General features: G+C 43.6%; 1 protein-coding gene across 3 annotated transcripts in view; it reads left to right on the forward strand.

The window, feature by feature from the left end:
* Positions 1-20,563, forward strand: part of PLCB1 (phospholipase C beta 1) — a 455,429-nt gene that overhangs the window by 373,096 nt on the left and 61,770 nt on the right. For all 3 annotated transcript variants that reach the window (XM_081856862.1, XM_081856861.1, XM_081856863.1), the window contains 7 exons: positions 4,053-4,185; positions 5,935-5,988; positions 6,538-6,757; positions 11,331-11,511; positions 16,464-16,540; positions 17,306-17,383; positions 19,861-19,918. In XM_081856862.1, the coding sequence (XP_081712988.1) occupies positions 4,053-4,185; positions 5,935-5,988; positions 6,538-6,757; positions 11,331-11,511; positions 16,464-16,540; positions 17,306-17,383; positions 19,861-19,918 (801 nt within the window). The remainder of the gene's footprint in view (positions 1-4,052; positions 4,186-5,934; positions 5,989-6,537; positions 6,758-11,330; positions 11,512-16,463; positions 16,541-17,305; positions 17,384-19,860; positions 19,919-20,563) is intronic.

Consider the following 20,563-nt stretch of genomic DNA (forward strand, 5'->3'; position numbering starts at 1 on the left):
GTAGCAGAGGGACTGCTTTGATGATGCATTGCAGATAGCACAATCCCCTCAGGAAATGGAAAAGGGAGTTTGGCTGTGGTAGGTCTGCCATGATTCAGTCTCCACACCCACCCTCCACTCGCCCTGCCATTAATGCCAGATCTGTTCACACAAATCTGGGACTTTAATATTAAATATTAATTCCACATATGGAAAGGGCATATAAATCTAGATTTACACTGCCCAGCCCATCTGATTCGCAATACTGTATTCTTGATAAGGAAAACGACCCAGGCTCATTCAAAATTATTTATTGACTGAATAATGGATGTTCTTCTGAATGATATATTATGGTTTTGTTGCCCAATTTTTGTCCCCTTTTCATTTCACATCTGCTTTTTGTAAATGTCACAGTATCACAACAAAAATAAACGTAGCAAAAAGACCATGGAGTAAAGAGGATAAAGGCATCTCGGGTAGCAGAATGTTTGGTTCAGCTTGGCCACTTTGCAGTTTTGCTCAAGCATGTTTGCGATATGGTGATAGATTTGCGGTTGTCTGAAAGCCTTATCTATGCTAAGATTTCACATTCACATAAACCGTCCTCCTGATTGTATGCAAGTCCCTAGCTTAGTGCCTTAAGTGCACTAAAATGCCTGATAAATCTGCTGTGTGGCCTAAGATGCAGTTGTATTTCAATGCCAGGTGAGGGATCCCTCTGCAAACAATTCCTCTGTCTTTGAACAGCTGCATGTCAGCAGCAGATGAGAAAGACTTGTATAAGCATCTTCTCCACATGCGCACACACAAAGAAGCTGCATTTTGGACCCAGGCAGAATGATATTTGTAATGACTAACCACAGAGTTAGATGCATCTCTTCATCAGCTAAGTGATCGATATATTTCTATCCCAAGGTGGCTTCTATAAAGTAATGAAATACAGATACAAGCCTCTATCTTCTCTGATACATCCCCACCACCTCACAACCCAGGTCCTATTAAGTCATTGTCGCTGTTCTCCTTTCATCCATCTCACTTTCCTGAATTTTAGCTGTTGGCTGATCCATCGGTGAGCTGTGTACTGAGTCTGTCCCTTCCTATAAGTCTCTTCAGTGTCAAAGAGCAGAAAGGGAGGAGTCAAAATCCCCAGACTAGTTTTGGGTGAGCTGCTTCCTGAAGACAGTTCAGTGTTCCATTCCCCAGCTTCATGCTTATTAATCCTATCTCCTTCAGGTCACAGGTTTTCTCATAGTCCAAGGGCAGAAAGGAATGGGCTGGATTCAGCAGCAGCTAGAGGCAATTTCATCTGATATGGCAGCTTCCCCTCAGCCTTGGTGCCCTCCATATGTTGTAGGACTCCCAACGACCATCAACCTAGCCAGGATGACCAATGTTTAGGTATGACCTGAGCAGGGGGCACCAGGAAGACTGTTAATAGTAGCTGCTCCCTAGCCTTAGAAACTGGTCAGGGTCAGGTGAAGGAGCCTTAATTGCCAGGCAGCTTTTATTTCAGAAGAGTGGAATAAGTTGCGTGTCTAGACCCCGCAACCACCCCCTCGTAAAGAAGACATCAGGACACAGATATTATGTTAATGTGACTGGGCAAATTTTGGCCACAACTTTATTGATTACAGACTGTGAGCATTATTGGCTTAGGGACTGAATGAACCCGACTATATCTGACTCCTGCCCAATGTGCAGGAAGTCCGGTAAGGGTAAACCACCAGAAAGGGGAGCCCCATTGATGCAGACCAACTCGAGCTCCCCCAGATGTTCCCATCGGGGTCGAGCCAAAGAGGAGTTCCTCCACTCGTGCCAAAGCTTAAATTGCCCCGGCCATGCCCCCCAGCCACCAGATTGGTCGGCTGGGCGATGACGTGGCCGGGATCCCCTGGGCAATGCGGGACTTCGTCCCCTGCCCCCAAAAGAGAGTGGGTGGCCATGTGGTCCACCGCAACTCCTCCTCATGGTAAAGTGGAGTGGACCTCCAAGATTGCTAGCCCAGTAGCAGCAATCTTATTCTGCCGTTTGTTTTTGAGAGGCAACACCATTGGAAACAAATCCAATTAAATTATAAATATGTCCAGGGAAGTAAGCAGCTTGCAAATGTAAGCAAGTAGAGGGAGCAAACATAAAGCCTTCTTGCCTTTCACTGCATGCCAGAGATGGGTAAGGGATATACAGTAATGTTCAGAGCCGGGTTCTGTAGCTTCTGAAGAGTTAAACTGGTGCAGTGAAAAATTCATTTGTAGCATGCAGTGTTCATGGGTGGGAATATTGAGCAAGTTTTCAGCGTAATATATTTGTGCTATAATCTTCCCCCACTGCTGAACCTGTAACACATTTTTGAAATGTTGAAGTGTTTTAGGGAGAGAACTCACACACCCTCCAAATCAATTTATTACCGAAGCTGCCTGAGAAACTAATCCAGTGAGGTACCATGGCAACAGGTGCTCCCTACATACATTTGTGCATTGCTGCCTAACGGCACTCTCAGACTATGCACCTTCATCGCTGCTCCATTTGTGCAATGGGAATCGGTGATGCATTTTGATGACCGTGGCCACTAGTGTAGCTACTGTTGAGATGATTCATGTGTAGTAAAAAAGAATGAGCTCTAAACATGGACATTGAGTGCTGGCGAGGAATGAAAGGTTGTGGGGAATGCCTAAGCAGGTTGTGCGATGCAAGCACATTCATCTGAGCATGCAGCAAGGATAGAGGTACTGCTTACATAGGCTTATCTGTTGGATATAACTATGGGTGAGCTGTCCTGAGAACAATTCATGTGTCTTGGGGGTGAATTAGTAATCAGACTTCTGGGACATTAATCTGGGGAGAACAGAGCAGTAATTTGTTTTCCTGTTCGGTTCACTGGTGGTGACTGGTGTGTTCTGTTAGATTATATTTATATCTGCATAGTACAATGCTATTAATCAGTGGTGTACTGAGACCTACATGCAGAAATAATATTTCCTGTGCTTGCTGGAAGGTATAGACCTTGTCTTCTGGAAATGGAAGAGCATAAGTCATTAGGAGCATAAGTCATTCAAGAAAGACCGAGATCCAAGATACCCCAATAAGTGTTTTTATTGCAGCACCCCACCATTAGGGCTAATTAATTGTGATTATGAGTGGATAAACATGACTTATCATTTGCATACATTTAAGTGGGGTCTATGCAGGTGTATATAGAAATATTTAAATACTGGACAGTTTATTCCTAAAAGTTGTAATAGTACTGCAGTGTACTGTTTAGTGCAGTGTGAGATTTCTATTATTAATTCTAGGCTTTCTTTTTGCAAAAGTCTATTTTTTTCTGGTAAGTAATCAAAGGAGCTGAAAATAGTAATGACAGCTATTTCTTAAGAGCACTAGAGGTATTTTGTAAGTTCTTTCTGAAAGGTAGATTGGGGTCACTTTGTGCCAGGTACGGTACAAACTCCCCCAGCAAGCCTGCAATATGAATAAATCTTAGCATGTGAATACAACTGGCTAGGGGTAGAGAGTTGTGCATCATTGGAAGTCGAATCCATGTCCAAGCTATTGGCCATGTACCCTAATCTCAGAAGTAAGTATCAAAAGGAAAATGAATTGATAATGATTTTTATATATTAGTAACTTTATATTCATGTAACTTTTAGTTCTGTAACTGTGTCATTTTGTAATACTTTGTTTAAGTTGTTTATTGTTGTTTTAGTTTTCTTAACACTGCTTAGAGTTATTTAGAATACAGTGGTACCTCGGGTTAAGAACTTAATTAGTTCTGGAGGTCCATTCTTAACCTAAAACTGTTCTTAACCTGAGGTACCACTTTAGCTAATGGGGCCTGCCGCTGCCGCCGCCACACAATTTCTGTTCTCATCCTGAAGCAAAGTTCTTAACCCGAGGTACTATTTCCAGGTTAGCGAAGCCTGTAACCTGAAGCGTCTGTAACCTGAAGCATCTGTAACTTGAGGTACCACTGTATATTAAGTGGTATAGAAAATAAACAACCAGAATTAAGTGTAGCATGGCTCCTATAAGATTGCTTGCCTCCTTGCATATTTATGGGAATTGTTTTGTATTGTCAGGCGGAACAGGGAGATGTTCCTTCAGAAGCTCACACTGAACCCAAGCCGGCACCAGCTGAAAATGGAGTAAACCACACCACTTCCCTCACCCCAAAACCATCCACACAGGTTACTCCTAGCCAACCAACACCAGGTAAGAACTAGATTGCGCTGTGTCGTTTTTATAGTCTCTTTCTATGGGGAAAATAACCCAGCTGAATAGATGTCTTTGTTTGTCGTGTTCAAAAACTATTAGAACAAAATAGAAATTAGGCCAGCCCTTTTCCTCCCCCCCTCCTCTTTCTCTTTTGGGAGATATATAAAGCCCATCAGTACACCTGTGTTGGATTGTTTTTGAAAGACAATACCTGTAACAAAATCTCTCTCCTTTGCTACCCTCCCATGTAGAAAACAGCCAATCAGTAGATTCTGTGCTCAGAAACTTGCAGGCAACCACTGGCAAGTTGAACTTCTTGCATCTCCTACTTTTCCTTTTGCAGAGAAAATGAGTAAGGATTGCTATGAGTAAGGAGTAGATAATCTTCACTCTTCTGTGTTTTGGAAAACAGGGGAATGTGGATTGAATTGTATCATACTTTTATATCTCAGACTCACGAGAAGCCACTTAAGAGGCACTAGGGATTGCGGAGGAATTCGTTTGGCCCATTTTTTTTCCAGAAGATCAACATGATTTGAGGGTCCTGGTGTAGCCTTTCAGACCTTTCCCATTGGTTGGGTCTGCGTTGCTCCCGGGAGGGAGGGAGGAGTCAATAGACACTAAGGTTGGTTCAGAGAAAGAGTTTATTTCTGCTTTCCGGATAGCAGAAAGGCACTGCATGATCAGCCACAGCAAGTACACTTAAAGAGCAGTTATATACAGCTTATATCCCCTCCCCCTCCCCAGGAATCCAGCCTCATGAGTTTGTACACGTAAGTTTACATCCTTGAGCATGAACAGAAATTCCTGTTTCTGTACTCTTATCTTGGGTCACTTAACTATAGGAGTACTCCTGGCGCCATCCCCGGGCGCGGGGGCTTACAGGCCTGTCTTGCAAGGTCTGTGCGTCAGCATGGTCAGAATAGTTAAGATAAGACCAGATCTGCCATCCCGTCTCCACTCGGAACTGACAAGGCCATCCATTAAGCCTTCATAAACTGATAAAGGGGAAAGCTTTGTTTATACAGCTGGGTTTATGTTATACAGCTCAAGCTAATGGATTTGGGAATTTTGGGGCCCGGTTCGGGTGACTGCACAATCAGGTTTGGGTAACTTGTTTCTTCACTGGACTTGCTTGTGGATCACATCACAACTATTTTCTATCTGGATTTTGCACTACAACATGCACAAAACCCCCTAAGTTTTATTTGTTTTCCGTTCAGTTTTTGTGCAATTTATTTTCAATGACTGTATCGGATGAGAGAGAAGGGCGATGCGTGAAATAGGTGATGGTAGCAAAAACAGCAGCAAAGAAGGACAAGGAAATAATGATACATAGCCGCTTGGAGGGCTACCACCATTATTGCAGCTAAGAAGACTCATAAGAAACACTCCCCCATTCACCCTATTCACCTGATCTAGCAAACTTCTGAAATAACCTCTAGCTTTACTACCTGTGAATGAGGTAGTAAGGATTGTGGGATCTGGGGGGCAGGGGGCAGGTGGATTTTGAATCAGTATTCATAGACACGTATGAAGGTATACCAGGTATGACTAATCAAACAAGCTTCACTGCCTTTTTTGTAAAAAGAGGAGCAATGGCAACTTCCATGGATTAGGAGGAGGCGGAGAGATTGTTTAAAGGATGCTTTCTCACCTTAAAAAGGAAACCTGTGTGCCTATAGCTTTGAGGCCATATATTTGTCATTTCCAAACCACTGACTATTCATGGCATTTTCCATCTAGGTTCTGTGAAAGTGCCAGCGAAAACAGAAGATCTTATTCAGAGTGTCCTGACAGGTAAGAAACATGTGATCTTTTGTGTGAAGGAAGTGCAACCTGATTCTATTTATTTATTAAACAGGATTTATAAACCACTTAATCATCCTTAACTCCTGAGTGTTGTACATGGAATATAAAATGTTAATTAAAAAAAAACCACTGATGAAATGGAACATTAAAAGCAAGTTAACTTAAATCAGAAGTTATTGATAACATACCTGCCTATTCCACTGAAATTTCTGCCATTGTTTAAAGCTGCCACTTCCCCTCTCAGTTTTCTTCCGTCCTTTCTTTATTCAAACCCCTACTGTTTCCTCTGTGTCTCTTCATCCCCGCTTTATTCAAATCTCTGCTGTTTAAAACCACAATTGCCTTATGTGCCCATCTGTTCCTGCTTCACTGAAACCTGTTGCACAACCTGCCATCTATTTTGCTGACTTCATTCAAATCCAGGATTGTGATGCAGCCCTGCAAATTCTCCTTTGGGGTCTGCACGATGACAGCCTTTCATTGTATGTCCTTAGGAAGCAATAGTGACAAAGAAAGCTTTCCTCTCTTTATTTTTAGAAGTCGAAGCACAAACTATCGAGGAGCTAAAGCAACAGAAAGCGTTTGTGAAACTTCAGAAGAAGCACTACAAAGAAATGAAGGACCTTGTGAAGAAACACCACAAAAAAACCACGGATCTTATAAAAGAACATACCACGAAGTATAATGAAATCCAAAACGACTACCTGCGACGGAGGGCGGTTTTGGAGAAAACAGCTAAAAAAGACAGTAAGAAAAAGTATGTTGTATATGGAGTTTATCCCTCCTCTTATAAACCAAGTTTCTCTTTTCCCCTTTATTGCAGTATCATACTGATTTCAGTGGGCCATACCAAAAGGCAAATGTCACTCCCGGTTAGTGTTTGGAATCCTTCCAGATTCCCACCAAAGGAAGATAGCTCCTGTTGTGGGACAGTGACTGACACAAAACCCATTAGTGGGCAGTGTGTTGGAGACACTCCCCTCACCAGACCTCCATTTGGCAGAGTTGATGCTGCATACTGGTATGGAGAAGGGGAGAGCTGAGGTTGATGTGGTGCAAGCTCGCCTGCAGGAGTGCCAGATAGGCTCTACAGGCACTTTTGCACCACAGCGACCGCACCATTGCCTCATCCCTCTTGGACCTGGTATGCAGCGGCAACTCAGCTGGAGAGAGGTCAGGAAAGTGGCACAGCCCCACCATGCCATCTGCCTCTGACAGAGACATTTACAGCAAACCCTGTACTTAGAAGTAAGTTCCATAAGGCTTAACCCTAGGAAATTGGGTAGTAGTAGTAGTAGTAGTAGTAATTATTTTTATTTTATTTTATTTTATTTTATTTTATTTTATTTTATTTTATTTTATTTTATTTTATTTTATTTTATTTTATTTTATTTTATTTTATTTTATTTTATTTTATTTTATTTTATTTTATTTTATTTTATTTTATTTTATTTTATTTTATTTTATTTTATTTTATTTTATTTTATTTTATTTTATTTTATTTTATTTTATTTTATTTTATTTTATTTTATTTTATTTTATTTTATTTTATTTTATTTTATTTTATTTTATTTTATTTTATTTTATTTTATTTTATTTTATTTTATTTTATTTTATTTTATTTTATTTTATTTTATTTTATTTTATTTTATTTTATTTTATTTTATTTTATTTTATTTTATTTTATTTTATTTTATTTTATTTTATTTTATTTTATTTTATTTATACATACCCTGCCCATCTGGTTGAGTTTCACCAGCCACTCTGGGCGGCTCCCAATCAAGTGTTAAAAACAATACAGCATTAAATATTAAAAACTTCCCTAAACAGGGCTGCCTTCAGATGTCTTTTAAAAATAGGATAGCTGCTTATTTCCTTGACATCTGATGGGAGGGCGTTCCACAGGGCGGGCGCCACTACTGAGAAGGCCCTCTGTCTGGTTCCCACTCTGGCGAGACAGTCTGCATGCAGGTAGGGTCTCAGCTGGTAGACAGCCACCCTGGACACAGAGTTAACCTGCACCTCCATGGACAGCTGTGAGTCCAAAATGACTCTCAGGCTGCACTCCTGGTCCTTCAGAAGCACAGTTACCCCATTCAGGACCAGGGAGTCACCCACACCCGCCCGCCCCCTATCCCCCCAAAAACAGTACTTCTGTCTTGTCAGGATTCAACCTCAATCTGTTAGCCGCCATCCATTCTCCAACCGCCTCCAGGCACTCACACAGGACATTCACCGCCTTCACTGGTTCTGATTTAAAAGAGAGGTAGAACTGGGTGTCATCTGCATACTGATGAATACCCAGTCCAAACCCCCTGGTGATCTCTCCCAGTGGCTTCATATAGATATTAAAGAGCATGGGGGAGAGGACGGAACCCTGAGGCACCCCACAAGTGAGACCCACTCATCCCCCAACACACCTTTCTGGACACGGCCCAGGAGAAAGGAGCAGAATCACTGTATAACAGTGCTCCCAGCTCCCAGCCCCTCTAGACGGTCCAGAAGGGTATTATGGTCAATGGTGTCGAAGGCTGCTGAGAGATCCAGCAGAACTAGGAAACAGCTCTCACATTTGCTCCTAGCCCACCGGAGATCATCAACCAGCACAACCAAGGCAGTTTCAGTCCCATGGTGAGGCCTGAATCCCGACTGGAAGGGATCCAAATGGTCCACATCCTCTAGGTGTGCTTGGAGTTGTTCACTATGGCCAAATCAGACAGCTCAAGGAACAGGTGTGGCTGGTGCACCAGCTGTATCTGTGCAAATACATTTCTTACCACTGCAGATACCTGGACATCTAGGCTCAGGGCTAAGTCCAGGAACAGTCCCAAATTGCAAACCTGATTCTTCACAGGGAGTGTTATCAGGCTTGATGATGATCTTTCTCGAGCAATAGCTATGGCCTTAAGTAAACCCTCATTTTCAGACTCTATTCCTGTGGTTTCCTAGGCAACTAGCTTAACACCTGGGTAGAGCTGTAAACACCTCTGATTATCTGTCAGGGCACAGACTGATGTATTTCATTCCTGCTGGCTTGGTTTTTAATTTTTAATTTTTCTTTAAATTGCTCTTGCTGCTTAGCTTGCTTACACAGTTGCTCTGTTTCTTTCACATGCCCCTTTCATTGCTTCCCCTTCTCACCTCACCCTTTAGAGTTGCAGTTCTTTCCCAAGACCCAAAATATCGCACTGCTCCTCGGGGAGTTTGTTGTTCAGATTCCATTTTATGAATAAATGTATTTCTCCCCCTTCTGCTTTTGTGTGCTGTTCCGCTCTCTTCGCCTTCCTTTGAGAGACCTTTGGTTTCTGTGAACTTTGTCCTTTGGTTGCCAATAAATACTTGCACGTCAGGGTGCATGAATTTGGGGTGTGCAAGTTCTGAAAGGAACTGAGCTGACTGATAGAGGTCTTTCTATGGCTCTTTAAATAATGCAAGCCGCCGCTTCTGAAATGTGATGCATTGAGTCCAAGAGTGTTGTTGGAAGATCAGCAGTTAGATTCAGTGCCAAGAAATGATTGGTGGGTTTGCAACATTGCTTGTTTACCCCCAACTGTTTCCCCCAGTCTTCATTCCATTTTGTCCTAGTGTTGCTCACTGATCTCACCACATGGTTACATTTTTGCCTGGCACTGAGTGTGATTTCCGTTCATATCATTTCACATACTTTCCTCCTTCTAAAAAAATAAATAATAATAATTGATATTGCTGCAAAGAAACCCCTCTGCCAGAGCATCCTAGTGGAAATACGTTAAGTCTGCTTTGGTGCTAACACTTTTCTGGGAATTAAAGAGGGTTTGGGGTGGAGACTTTCAACATGCACACTGTATGCTGAATCTTGTTTGCATGGAAGGAAACAGGTTCTGTAGCAAATAGATAGCAGCTGTACCCTGAGCTGGGACAAACAGAGGAGGAGCAACAGGTGGGTTGGAAGAGTAGAAATCAATTCTTCGATATCCCAAGAGCACACTGTGTTGGATTCATTTTTTATATTTACTTAATTTTTATCCTGCCCTTCTTCAAAGGAGCTCAGGTTAGTCTGCATGCTCCCCTTAAACACACATACCCATTTTATCCTTATAGCATCCCTCCAAAGTAAGAGATGGTGACTACCACCCAGTCATCCAGTGTGCTTCTTGGTTGAGGTGTTTGTTTGAACCAGGACCTTCCTGGTCCTAGTCTCTTAGAGGTTACACCATCCTGGTTCCCACTGATAGCACCTTGGAGCTTCCACTGGGCAGCATAATGTTATAGGGTCCTTTGAACATAGAGGAGCTTCAGAACAGCCTGAGGAGATCCATGCCTGCAGGACAAAACCTATCAGGCAGTGCATGTAATGTTAAACAATGCAGTAAGAACCTGAGGTGTAGCGTGGGTTGCCAGCACCTAGGGCCACACAGAGGTGCGCGGGAGGGAAATGGAGTAAGCACGTGAATTCAACTGCCCAAGACGTCTGTGTCACCCAGGAGATTGTAGCTACAGCGATAAGAGTCCTTCCATTGTTTTGAGAGGTCACTTCCTGGTTCGCATGGAGAAGCCATTTTCAGAGGAGCCCAGCAATGGAACTACGTAGCTGCATTGAGGCAGCACCGGGTGTTGAGATTTTGTGCCCCTAACAAATTTTGCACCCGGGACAACCACCCCTATGCTCCCTCCCATGCTACACCACTGGTAAGAACAGTGGGTTACCTGGAAGAAAGTCTCTAATGTGAACACCCTAAAGAATGCGAGAGCGCAAGAGCCACTGAAAAAATGAGCTCACTGAAAAATAGAACATGTATACTCACTTAGCTGTAATTTGCCAACCTTGTGACATGTCAGGGGGCAAAATGAAAAGCCCCATTGGTAGGAATTGCCACATTATTCATTGCACAGCTTGTGTCAGCAGAGTACTCCTATGAGCTACTAAACCAGTGAAGAAGAAGCAGACAGTAAAATCCGATTTTCCCCTCAGGATGAACCTGTGTGATTCCTCACATTTTTGGAACCAAGTAAGGTTTTGGCTTAGGTTGAATAGCCATTAACTTAGGATGTCTCAGCTCATTTTCCAGATGGCGAGCCAGCTTGTGCTTGGGTGCCCTCAGTGGGTGAGATTTCAAGCGTGTGTGACATTTATAAATAAGTTGACATGGGTCAACGTGCATGGGAGCCCTCGCTTCTAAATATGGTTTAGCGGAACCCTGGGCTTATGGTAGCTTAGCCACAAGACCCAGACAACATCTGCACATCCAAGTTGAGATGAATCATGGTCAGGTGGGGGGAAGGGAGGGTATGTGCATTGTACTGTCACAACTTGCATTGAATTTCTTTTGTTGTTCCACATTGCTCTGCAGAGGTGAAGCTGGAAGCCCAGATCACAGTTCTTCGACTATTGAACAAGAGTTGACCACCCTTGATTCAGAAATGTCCCAGAAGTTAATAGAGCTTAAGGAAAAGCAACAGCAGCAGCTGCTTAATCTTCGGCAAGAACAGTATTATAGTGAAAAGTACCAGAAGCAAGCACATATTAAATTGGTATGTATGAGTACCTTGCTTCCACACTTTATCTGAAGCTCTTTGATGTCAAGGTTGCATGGAGAACTAGCTATGTTTGAGATGTGTCTGTGTGGAGGTATGCTCACTTTCTGTGTTTTTGATTACCATTACAAATTTGCAAAATAAAATAGAATATAAGGATTCACTTTGGCCATCTCATGAGGAGAAGACTCGCTGGAAAAGACCCTGATGTTGGGAAAGATTGGGGGCACAAGGAGAAGGGGACGATAGAGGACGAGATGGTTGGACAGTGTTCTTGAAGCTACTAACATGAGTTTGACCAAACTGTGGGAGGCAGTGGAAGACAGGAGTGCCTGGCATGCTCTGGTCCATGGGGTCACGAAGAGTTGGACGTGACTAAATGACTAAACAACAACAACAACAAAATAAGGATTCACAATGGCATGGTGGGGTGTGGAACAATATTGCAAATACAGCTGGATCACTGGCCACTTTATTTTCAGACTTTTTCCTAATTCTGATTACAGTACCGTTACAAGGCCACATCTTGCAAAGCTTTCTAATTTGCTCCACACTAACTACAAACATTGGGCCATAATTGATTGATTTGTCATTAGTGCTGCTTTGGATGGGGGGTAGCATCTTCCACTGTTTGACTTTGAAGCTGAAACCAACATCCTCTGCCTAATTAAATTATCAGAAATCATTCCAGAATAAGCAGTTAGATTAGTGTGGCCCACAGAACTGGAAACGAGAGCTTGGATGTCACTAAAAATGGCTTCCAACTAGTTATTGTTTGTGCCAAATAGCCTTCTGTGAAACTATGTGTGCTCTGAACGGATGCCAGAACACAAGCTATAAACAGCAAAGTGATATTATGCATATATTGTCCCAAAGGAGCTTTTGTTTTTACAGCTGCAAATCTACTGCTGGTGGGGTCAGGCTCCCCGTGTAGGGCAGCCCTCTGGGCTGAAACAGGAATCCAATCAGATGGTAATAGATGCTTTGGAACCCTAAAAGAGAAGAAGGCAGTTGAATGCTAGTATTATATAGTTCCATTCTGCCCCCGGCATGTGGACGCTGTCAGAGGTACTTAACCATGCTCTTTACACACTTGGTTACTTTGTTGTACGAAAGATCAAAAGTTACCGAAGTATTCCATCTGTGTACCACAGTCAAGCAGAGTTGTTTACAACTGCAAAGGACCTTTGGGAGCTGGTATGATTGTGCAGCAGCTCATGAGATTCGGTTTGAAGCCAAATCCTTTTGGCACAGTGGCCCCTACAGGCATCCCTGCTACAGGCAGGGCATTTGTCTGGTTCTGGCAGGACGGGCATTTCTCATAGCCTACTTTGGGTCAATGGAAAACCTTTGTTGCCCTCCCTTACTGTTCCCCCACCAAAAAATGATCTAGCAGGATGCATTCCTGGCCACTGCTATGTAACTTCCCAGATATTATATATCACTACTGCAAGGAGTAATGACAAACCTAGACAGCATCTTAAAAAGCAGAGACATCACCTTGCCAACAAAGGTCCGTATACAGTGGTGCCTCGCAAGATGAAATTAATTCGTTCCGTGAGTCTCTTCGTCTTGCGGTTTTTTCGTCTTGAGAAGCACCCCTATTAGCGGCTTAGCGGATTAGCGCTATTAGCGGCTTAGCAGCTTAGCACCTTAGAAAAAAGGGGGGGAGGGAAAAAACTCGCAAGACTCGCAAGACATTTTCGTCTTGCGAAGCAAGCCCATAGGGAAATTCGTCTTGCGAAGCACCTCAAAAGACGGAAAACTCTTTCGTCTAGTGAGTTTTTCATCTTGCGAGGCATTTGTCTTGCGGGGCACCACTGTAGTTACAGCTATGGTTGTCCCAGTAGTGATGTGTGGAAGTGAGAGCTGGACTATAAAGAAGGCTGATCACCAAATAATAGATGCTTTTGAATTATGGTGCTGGAGGAGACTCTTGAGAGTCCCATGAACTGCAAGAAGATCAAACGTATCCATTCTGAAGGAGCCCTGAGTGCTCACTGGAAGGACACATTGTGAAGCTGAGGCTCCAATACTTTGGCCACCTCATGAGAAGAGAAGTCTCCCTGGAAAAGACCTTGATGTTGGGAAATATTGTGGGCACAAGGAGAAGGGGACGACAGAGGACGAGATGGTTGGACAGTGTTTTTGAAGCTACCAGCATGAGTTTGACCAAACTGCGGGAAGCAGTGGAAGACAGGAGTGCCTGGCATGCTCTGGTCCATGGGGTCACGAAGAGTCAGACACGACTAAACAACAACAACTGCAAGGAGTGAGCCTACAGATAATGTTGACCTGTCTACCAGATTTGGGTGGATCATTTTGTTTGGATAGTTGTTTGAAGTCTAGTTCTTTTGATGACCAGCTGTGTTTGAGGTCATCCTGTGGCCCATTGGCCTTCCTGGCATGAATGCTGGGGTCCAAAATGAGGCCGGAAGGGCTTCTCTATGCCCAGCCTACATTCCTGGCAAAGACAGGGCCTTTCATTCTGTACCACCACTTTGTGCTACTTGGCAGAGGCCGGTGGGCAATGGAGGACATTACCCATGCTAGGAAAAGCCATTGCCAGAGAAAGCCTTGGAGGCTGCATTCCTAGCCTGGCACATCAGAAGTAAAGTTGGCCATCAGTGTAGCAATTTTATCCATTACTTTTGAGGAGACTTCAATGGGTTAAAGCTGAAACGTGATGTGTATTTTCCACATGAGAAAACAAATGATTTCAGCTTGGGAATTGGCAGAATGAAAATAACAAGATGCTTCAGTGTTCATTTTGTAAGGAAATAGAAAACAAACCCAATCCAATGAAGAACAACCACACATTTACAATATCCCTAGAACTTAATGCTGACTTATTTGTTTACTGTTTGTTCACTGTCATGCACTTGCATAGCCATTGATGGCAGCTTCATTCCATACAAATTTGGCAAATTTTGAGGGCAATGTGATGCCCGTGTCTATTCCCATATCTAATGTTTTGTTGACAGAGATTTGATTTGTCTTGCATCTCATCAGCAGATGGTCTTTTATATAGAACACATGGGAATTTGTTGCTCTTTCAGTGTGATTTGTTGGATTATCGGGGGACAGGGGAATGTTTTAATGATTCTGAGAATTACAAATGATGCTACATTCGCAATGCATTCCAATGCATTCAGCACAGCAAAGTAGAACTCTATTTTGGTACCCAGGGTTGTTAGTTAATCGTGTGTGTGTGTGTGTGTGTGTGTGTGTGTGTGTGTGTAAACTTTTGAAGTGGTTGGTAATCACCATCAGAAAGGAGGCCATCAAAATAGCACACAAGGCACCTGCCAAATTGTGTGCATTGGTGGAAGAGGTTTGAAAGCTCAGGATAAGTCAAATGGACATTACTGGATTCTCTTAGTGAGGGGTTTCCATGTCATTCAGATGTCGTGTGTTTATGCTTTGCATATGGAAGATCCCAGCCTCAAGACCCAAGATCTCCAATTAACAAAATTTCAGGTAGTGACACTGGAAAGTCTTAGGCCCTAGAGGACCATCACAGTCAGAGGGCACAGTCCTGGTCTGCATAGACCCATGACACTGTTCCAGTATAAATCAGCTTTATAAGGTCACATAGAACTTCTCCTTGTATGGTACCCCGGAAATGATCTCTTTCAGCTTCTGCCTACTGGAAGAAGATATAGGGTTATAAAGACCACGACTAGCCGCCTGAGAAACAGTTTCTACGCAAATGCAATTCTGGTTCTAAATGCAGCATAAGTCTCTATAGTATATTGTATTTTTAAATGGGGTTTCAGAGTTTTTAGGGGGTTTTGAATGTTTTATGTAGATTTTCAATTTCATTGTCCTGTATGGGACAATGAAAACAAAGATATCGTATATCACCTTATATCGTATATCACCGTATATCACAAGTTATTTCTGCTCCTTAAACATGGCAGGGTTGTGAAGGAGCAAAGAATGTTCCCATGTGGCTCTCCTTCTTCTGCATGTTTTGCATTTTACTGGAGCAGTGGTTTTCAACCAATGTGCCATGGCACTCTGGGGTGTCATAAATAATGGTCAGAGGTGCCGCGGGCAACACTGGCCTCTGTCTCTCTTTCCTTCCCTCCCTCCTCTGATGCCCTCTTGCATCTCTGCCTCCCAAAGGCTTGCACAGCTGTTTGTTGCAGTAGGGTTCAAGCAGGAGTCTTTCTCAGCACCACCCAGAGATGACAGGGAGTGAACATGCATGTTCTCTACCATCAAGTAATAGCAATAGCAAAACCCATCCTTTCCTGTGTTGTGGAGATTAACAAAATCAATACTCCTGGCAAACTGGGAATATCCCCTCACTCCCCCAAGTTTAGGCTATTCCACCATTCTTTAGCAGAGTTTTGTTTTCTTTGAGAAAAATAAGTGGCTTACATAACTGCAAACTAAGCTTTAATAATACTGTAACAAAATAGCATAATGACAGAAACAAGGCAACAAGCAAGAAGAAGCAGTTGAACTGGCATTCTTAATTGAACATAACGGAACACATTGAAGGGAGAGACTGATTCCAGGGCAAAACACCCAAGCCCCGCCCACCAGATACCAAGCTCCCTTACTATGCAATTTAGGCCCCAATGTTTTTCTTACATTATGAGGGTTGGAGGCTGGGATAATTTAACATCTTAAGCCGTCCAAATACAGTGGTACCTCTGGTTAAGAACTTAATTCGTTCTGGAGGTCCTGAAACTGTTCTTAACCTGAGGTACCACTTTAGCTAATGGGGCCTCCCGCTGCTGCCATGCTGCCAGAGCACGATTTCTGTTCTCATCCTGAAGCAAAGTTCTTAACCTGAGGTACTATTTCTGGGTTAGCAGAGTCTGTAACCTGAAGTGTCTGTAACCTGAAGCGTCTGTAACCCGAGGTACCACTGTATTCAGCAATCAAATGTGGTTCATGCAGTTTTATAGCACACCTGTTTCCCCCTCTTCCAGCTCATTCAGAAGCTGACAGACGTAGCAGAGGAATGCCAGAACAGTCAGTTGAAGAAACTGAAAGAGATTTGTGAAAGGTAAGGCATGCTGTAAGTAAACAAAACCTTTGTATTTAAAATTGCAATTCCAGAGCACCACAGAGCAAGCCCCGCTGAAGACAGAGGGGCCCAAGCAAATATGCATGCTCTTGCTCTGTCAGAATTACCGTATTTTTTGCTCCATAACACTCACTTTTTCCCTCCTAGAAATTAGGGGAAATGTCTGTGCGTGTTATGGAGCGAATGCCTACAGAAGGCAGGGGGATCTGCTGCAGTCGTGAGCAGAGGATCCATGGTTCCCCTTCCTTCCCTCCTCCGTGGCTCGCTTTGCTCGCTTTGAAACAGCAAAGCGGGAGAAGAGCCACTGAGTGGGGAGAAGAGAGGGACAGAGAGCCTGGTTACAAAGCACAGATCTACATGGATCCTCAGGATTTTTGCACTGGGTCACCCCAAATTCACCATCAGATCACATAGCATGTCCACGGCTACAGCTTGCACCAAAAAAATTATGCACCCACTGTTGCCTGGGGCTGCAGTGGTGCAAAAACGTGGTTACAAAGCATGGATCCACATGGATCCTCAGGATTTTTGCATTGGGCTACCCCAAACTCACCGTCAGATCACATGTCTGTGGCCACAGCATGAACCACAAAAATCATACATCCACTGTTTCGTTTAGAATTTTTTTTTTTTTTTCCTCCTCTAAAAACTATGTGCGTGTTATGGTTGGGTGCGTGTTATAGAGCGAAAAATACGGTAACTTTGCCTTAAAAAGGGGAAAAAAGGGTTTTATTTTTGTTGCAGGGAAAAGAAGGAGTTGAAGAAAAAGATGGACAAAAAGAGACAAGAAAAAATCACAAAGGATAAAAGTCAAGTGGATGAGTAAGTGTGGCCTTCAACTATTATCTTTAAGGGAGTCTCCTTTTCAGGGGCATTTGACAATATACTGTACATAAGCTATGAGTCTGTTCACACAAAGCATGCCGTGAACACAGATGGACTGTTGTCAGTAATGGGAATTTAGTAATGGAATTATTTCTGCTTTTGGCATCCCACATCCCTTTGGCCCAAGGTTGGTAACATTTTAGAAATGCAACTCTGTAAAACACATGCACATATGCGCATACGCATGCACACAGAAAGAGTGACATGCATGCCGACATTTGAAGTCCATCCTCTTTAACCATGATCATAATAGGCCACCCTAAACCAAGTCCCAAATCCAGCTGAAGTTGGCAGTGACTAAATTGCACTAAAAGCAATGGAACCACCTTATTGTGTGCACAATTGTGGGGGGTGACTATTGACCTGGTAAAGATGGATTCTGTTAAGACATACAATAGTTGAAAGTTCTATCACCTCACATTACCTCTTCTCCTCTGTATGCTTGTGTTATATGAGGTAGTTAGCTATTTGCTTAGTGGAATTGGGCCGGCATGGTTAAATTTCAAGGAAAAGAGATACTGTTGATCAAGAGTGCACAGTCTCTGGATATTGTTCAGAAGACTTTCCCATTCAAATAACCGCCAAGTATGAGATGTGCAAAACACTTATTCTCAAGTGCTAGGCTATTTCCAATGAAATTTCCAACCTGAACTTTGGTCAGGAGCAGTCCCTATGGGACCTATACGATCCCCAGCATTTTCAACGGGGGGACTGAAAGAGAATGTGGCTATAGCTCACAATGCACAAAACATGAATTTTCTGTATTCAAAGGACTCTACTGAAAGGTGGGGAAATGTTTATGATGAGTGAAATCACCTGATCCACTCCAGAAAAATTTGGAACATACTGAAATGAATACATTCCTCTTTGCCCAAACTCTAGAATCTAGAATGATTCTGCTACACAATTTGTGCATGGCATAGGCAAAAGGTTGGGAACCTGCAGCCTTTTAGAGGTTGCTGGACTAAACCTTGGAGCATCTTTGACCACACTGGCTGGGGCTGATGTGGGGTTGGAGACCAATGGGTTCTTCATCCCTGGTGTGGACTTCCTTGTTCATGATTTGAGGCTGTTACACAGTAAAGAGTCATCTCCTTGCCTTCTCTGAAAGCTTTTAGGCATGTGAGGTGAAGCCTAGTGCAGGCTGACAACATCCTTCTGCCACTTTAAGCCCTGCCTTGCAGTGTAGTGAGGTAGCAGTGATGACACCTTGCTACGTGTGCTGGGTCTGGGGGTAACCCAGGTAACGCAGTCCAGGTCCGGTCCCGAATCCAAGGGTTCCGTGAGGAGTCCAACTGGGCCAAGGCAGGACACAAGGCAGGAAACCAGGCAAGGTCAGGCACAGGATCACAGGCAGGTTCTGGCAAACAGCAACCTGGGGGGGGGGGTTCAGCAGCCTTTTATCTGTGTCAGGGTAATGGCCGGTCCTGATCCCCCGATGACTCACCTCCCTGTCTCACCCAAAGGCAAGCACTCCTCCTGCGAGTACTCAGGTCTCTCCTTCTCTCAGACCTCAGTCTCTGCAGCTCGGGAGATGTCGGTGGGTTACTAGACCCAGAGGCCGCCTCAGCCTCTCCTGACCCAATTGGTAGTGGAGCAGCTGTGATTGCCCAGCTGAAGGCAATGAGGTAATCCCCGCATCTGGAGCTAGAGCAGGCTCAGGCGCCTGACTCGGCCCAGCTGGTGCTTGTTGCAGGGGAACCTGTGCAGACTGGGGCTCTCAAGAATCAGGCCCCAGACTAGGTTCAGATGCTGCCTGGGGCAAAGGATCCAGTGCGGACTGAGACTCCTCTGGCTCCGAGCCTGAGCCCGAGTCCCAGGCCATCACACTACGTTTGACTTGTGCTGAAACCATCAGAATGGGGCAGGTTCTATGGTGGAGTGGAGCCTCAATCCAAATTGGGACAAAACTCTGTTCCATCCCTGCAGAAGATAAGGTGGGAGAGAGATAATGGGCTCAAGAAGAGTTGCTTGGTGTAAAACAGTGGTGGGGAACTTAGGTGTCTCTAGGTGCAGTTATTGGACTCCAGTCTCAGCCACCAAGGTCAAAGGTCAGGGATGATGGGATGATGGGAGCTATAGTTCAAGAGGGCTATGGGTTTCCCTGTCCATGGTGCTGAAACGTTTCTGAGGCACGCCTGTGATTTCTTTCCTCACACATTAAGAACCGATATGACCTTTCTATTCACAAGGTTTGTGTGGTCCACTTGTGGTCTCTGGTCAAACCACTTCTAATGCAGAACATAATGTGTGGCTTCTGGGCTGTCTGGTTTTTATTTCCCCTTATTTAGTTAAAGTAATGTACAAAGAATTTGTGAGAAGGATCTCTGTGGCAGAAGCTAGCAAATTATGCATTAATAATGCCAGTTAAAAATTAATGGAATGGAATCAGTAGTTTTTAATCTTGCTCCCAGGGAGAAGACAGAAATGATTCGATCATATATTCAGGAGGTGGTGCAATACATTAAAAGGGTGAGTCCGCTGCATGCAAGTTCATCAAAACTGTCTGTATTTGCATATGGCATGAAGATAACAGGCAAATTCCAGTACTTATATTGGTTTACAAGGAGTAATAATGTTAGAGCAATGAAAGCAGTGTTTGTCATTTGAAAAGAGATATCTTGCATTTATGGTTCCTTGCAATGCTACATTTTTAGTAAACTTGGTTTGCCATCTTCTGTAGAATTATCAAGAGCCACTTTGAATATTATCTTGCTGTGCAGGAGTCAAGTGTTTCCCCATGACAATATCACATCTGAAATGTGAAGGAATGTGGGAAACTTTATCAGCTGTGTTTCAGATCTGATGTTGCGGAGGAACAGAAAGTGTGGAGAATTAAAAAAAATTCTCTTCCTGCAGGTAAGGTAATGCTCAAAGCTGTTCTAAGAAATCTGAGCAGAGTCCCCTTCCAGCATTTACAATACATTGCAAAATGTCGTCATGGGAAATTGAATGTAAGGGCTCATGATGGCAAATGACCTGGTTTGATTCCATGGAGGCAGACACAAGTCAAGTTTGGCGCTCCTCATAGTATGTCATGAGCAGGCTGGGAGCATGGCCTGCTAAACCTTGAAATCACACACCTGGTGCTACCTTCCTCCCTTCCCCGGCTCCCCA

The sequence above is a fragment of the Podarcis erhardii genome (assembly GCF_964252035.2).
Source record: "Podarcis erhardii genome assembly, chromosome: 3".
In the NCBI taxonomy this organism is placed as follows: Eukaryota; Metazoa; Chordata; class Lepidosauria; order Squamata; family Lacertidae; genus Podarcis; species Podarcis erhardii.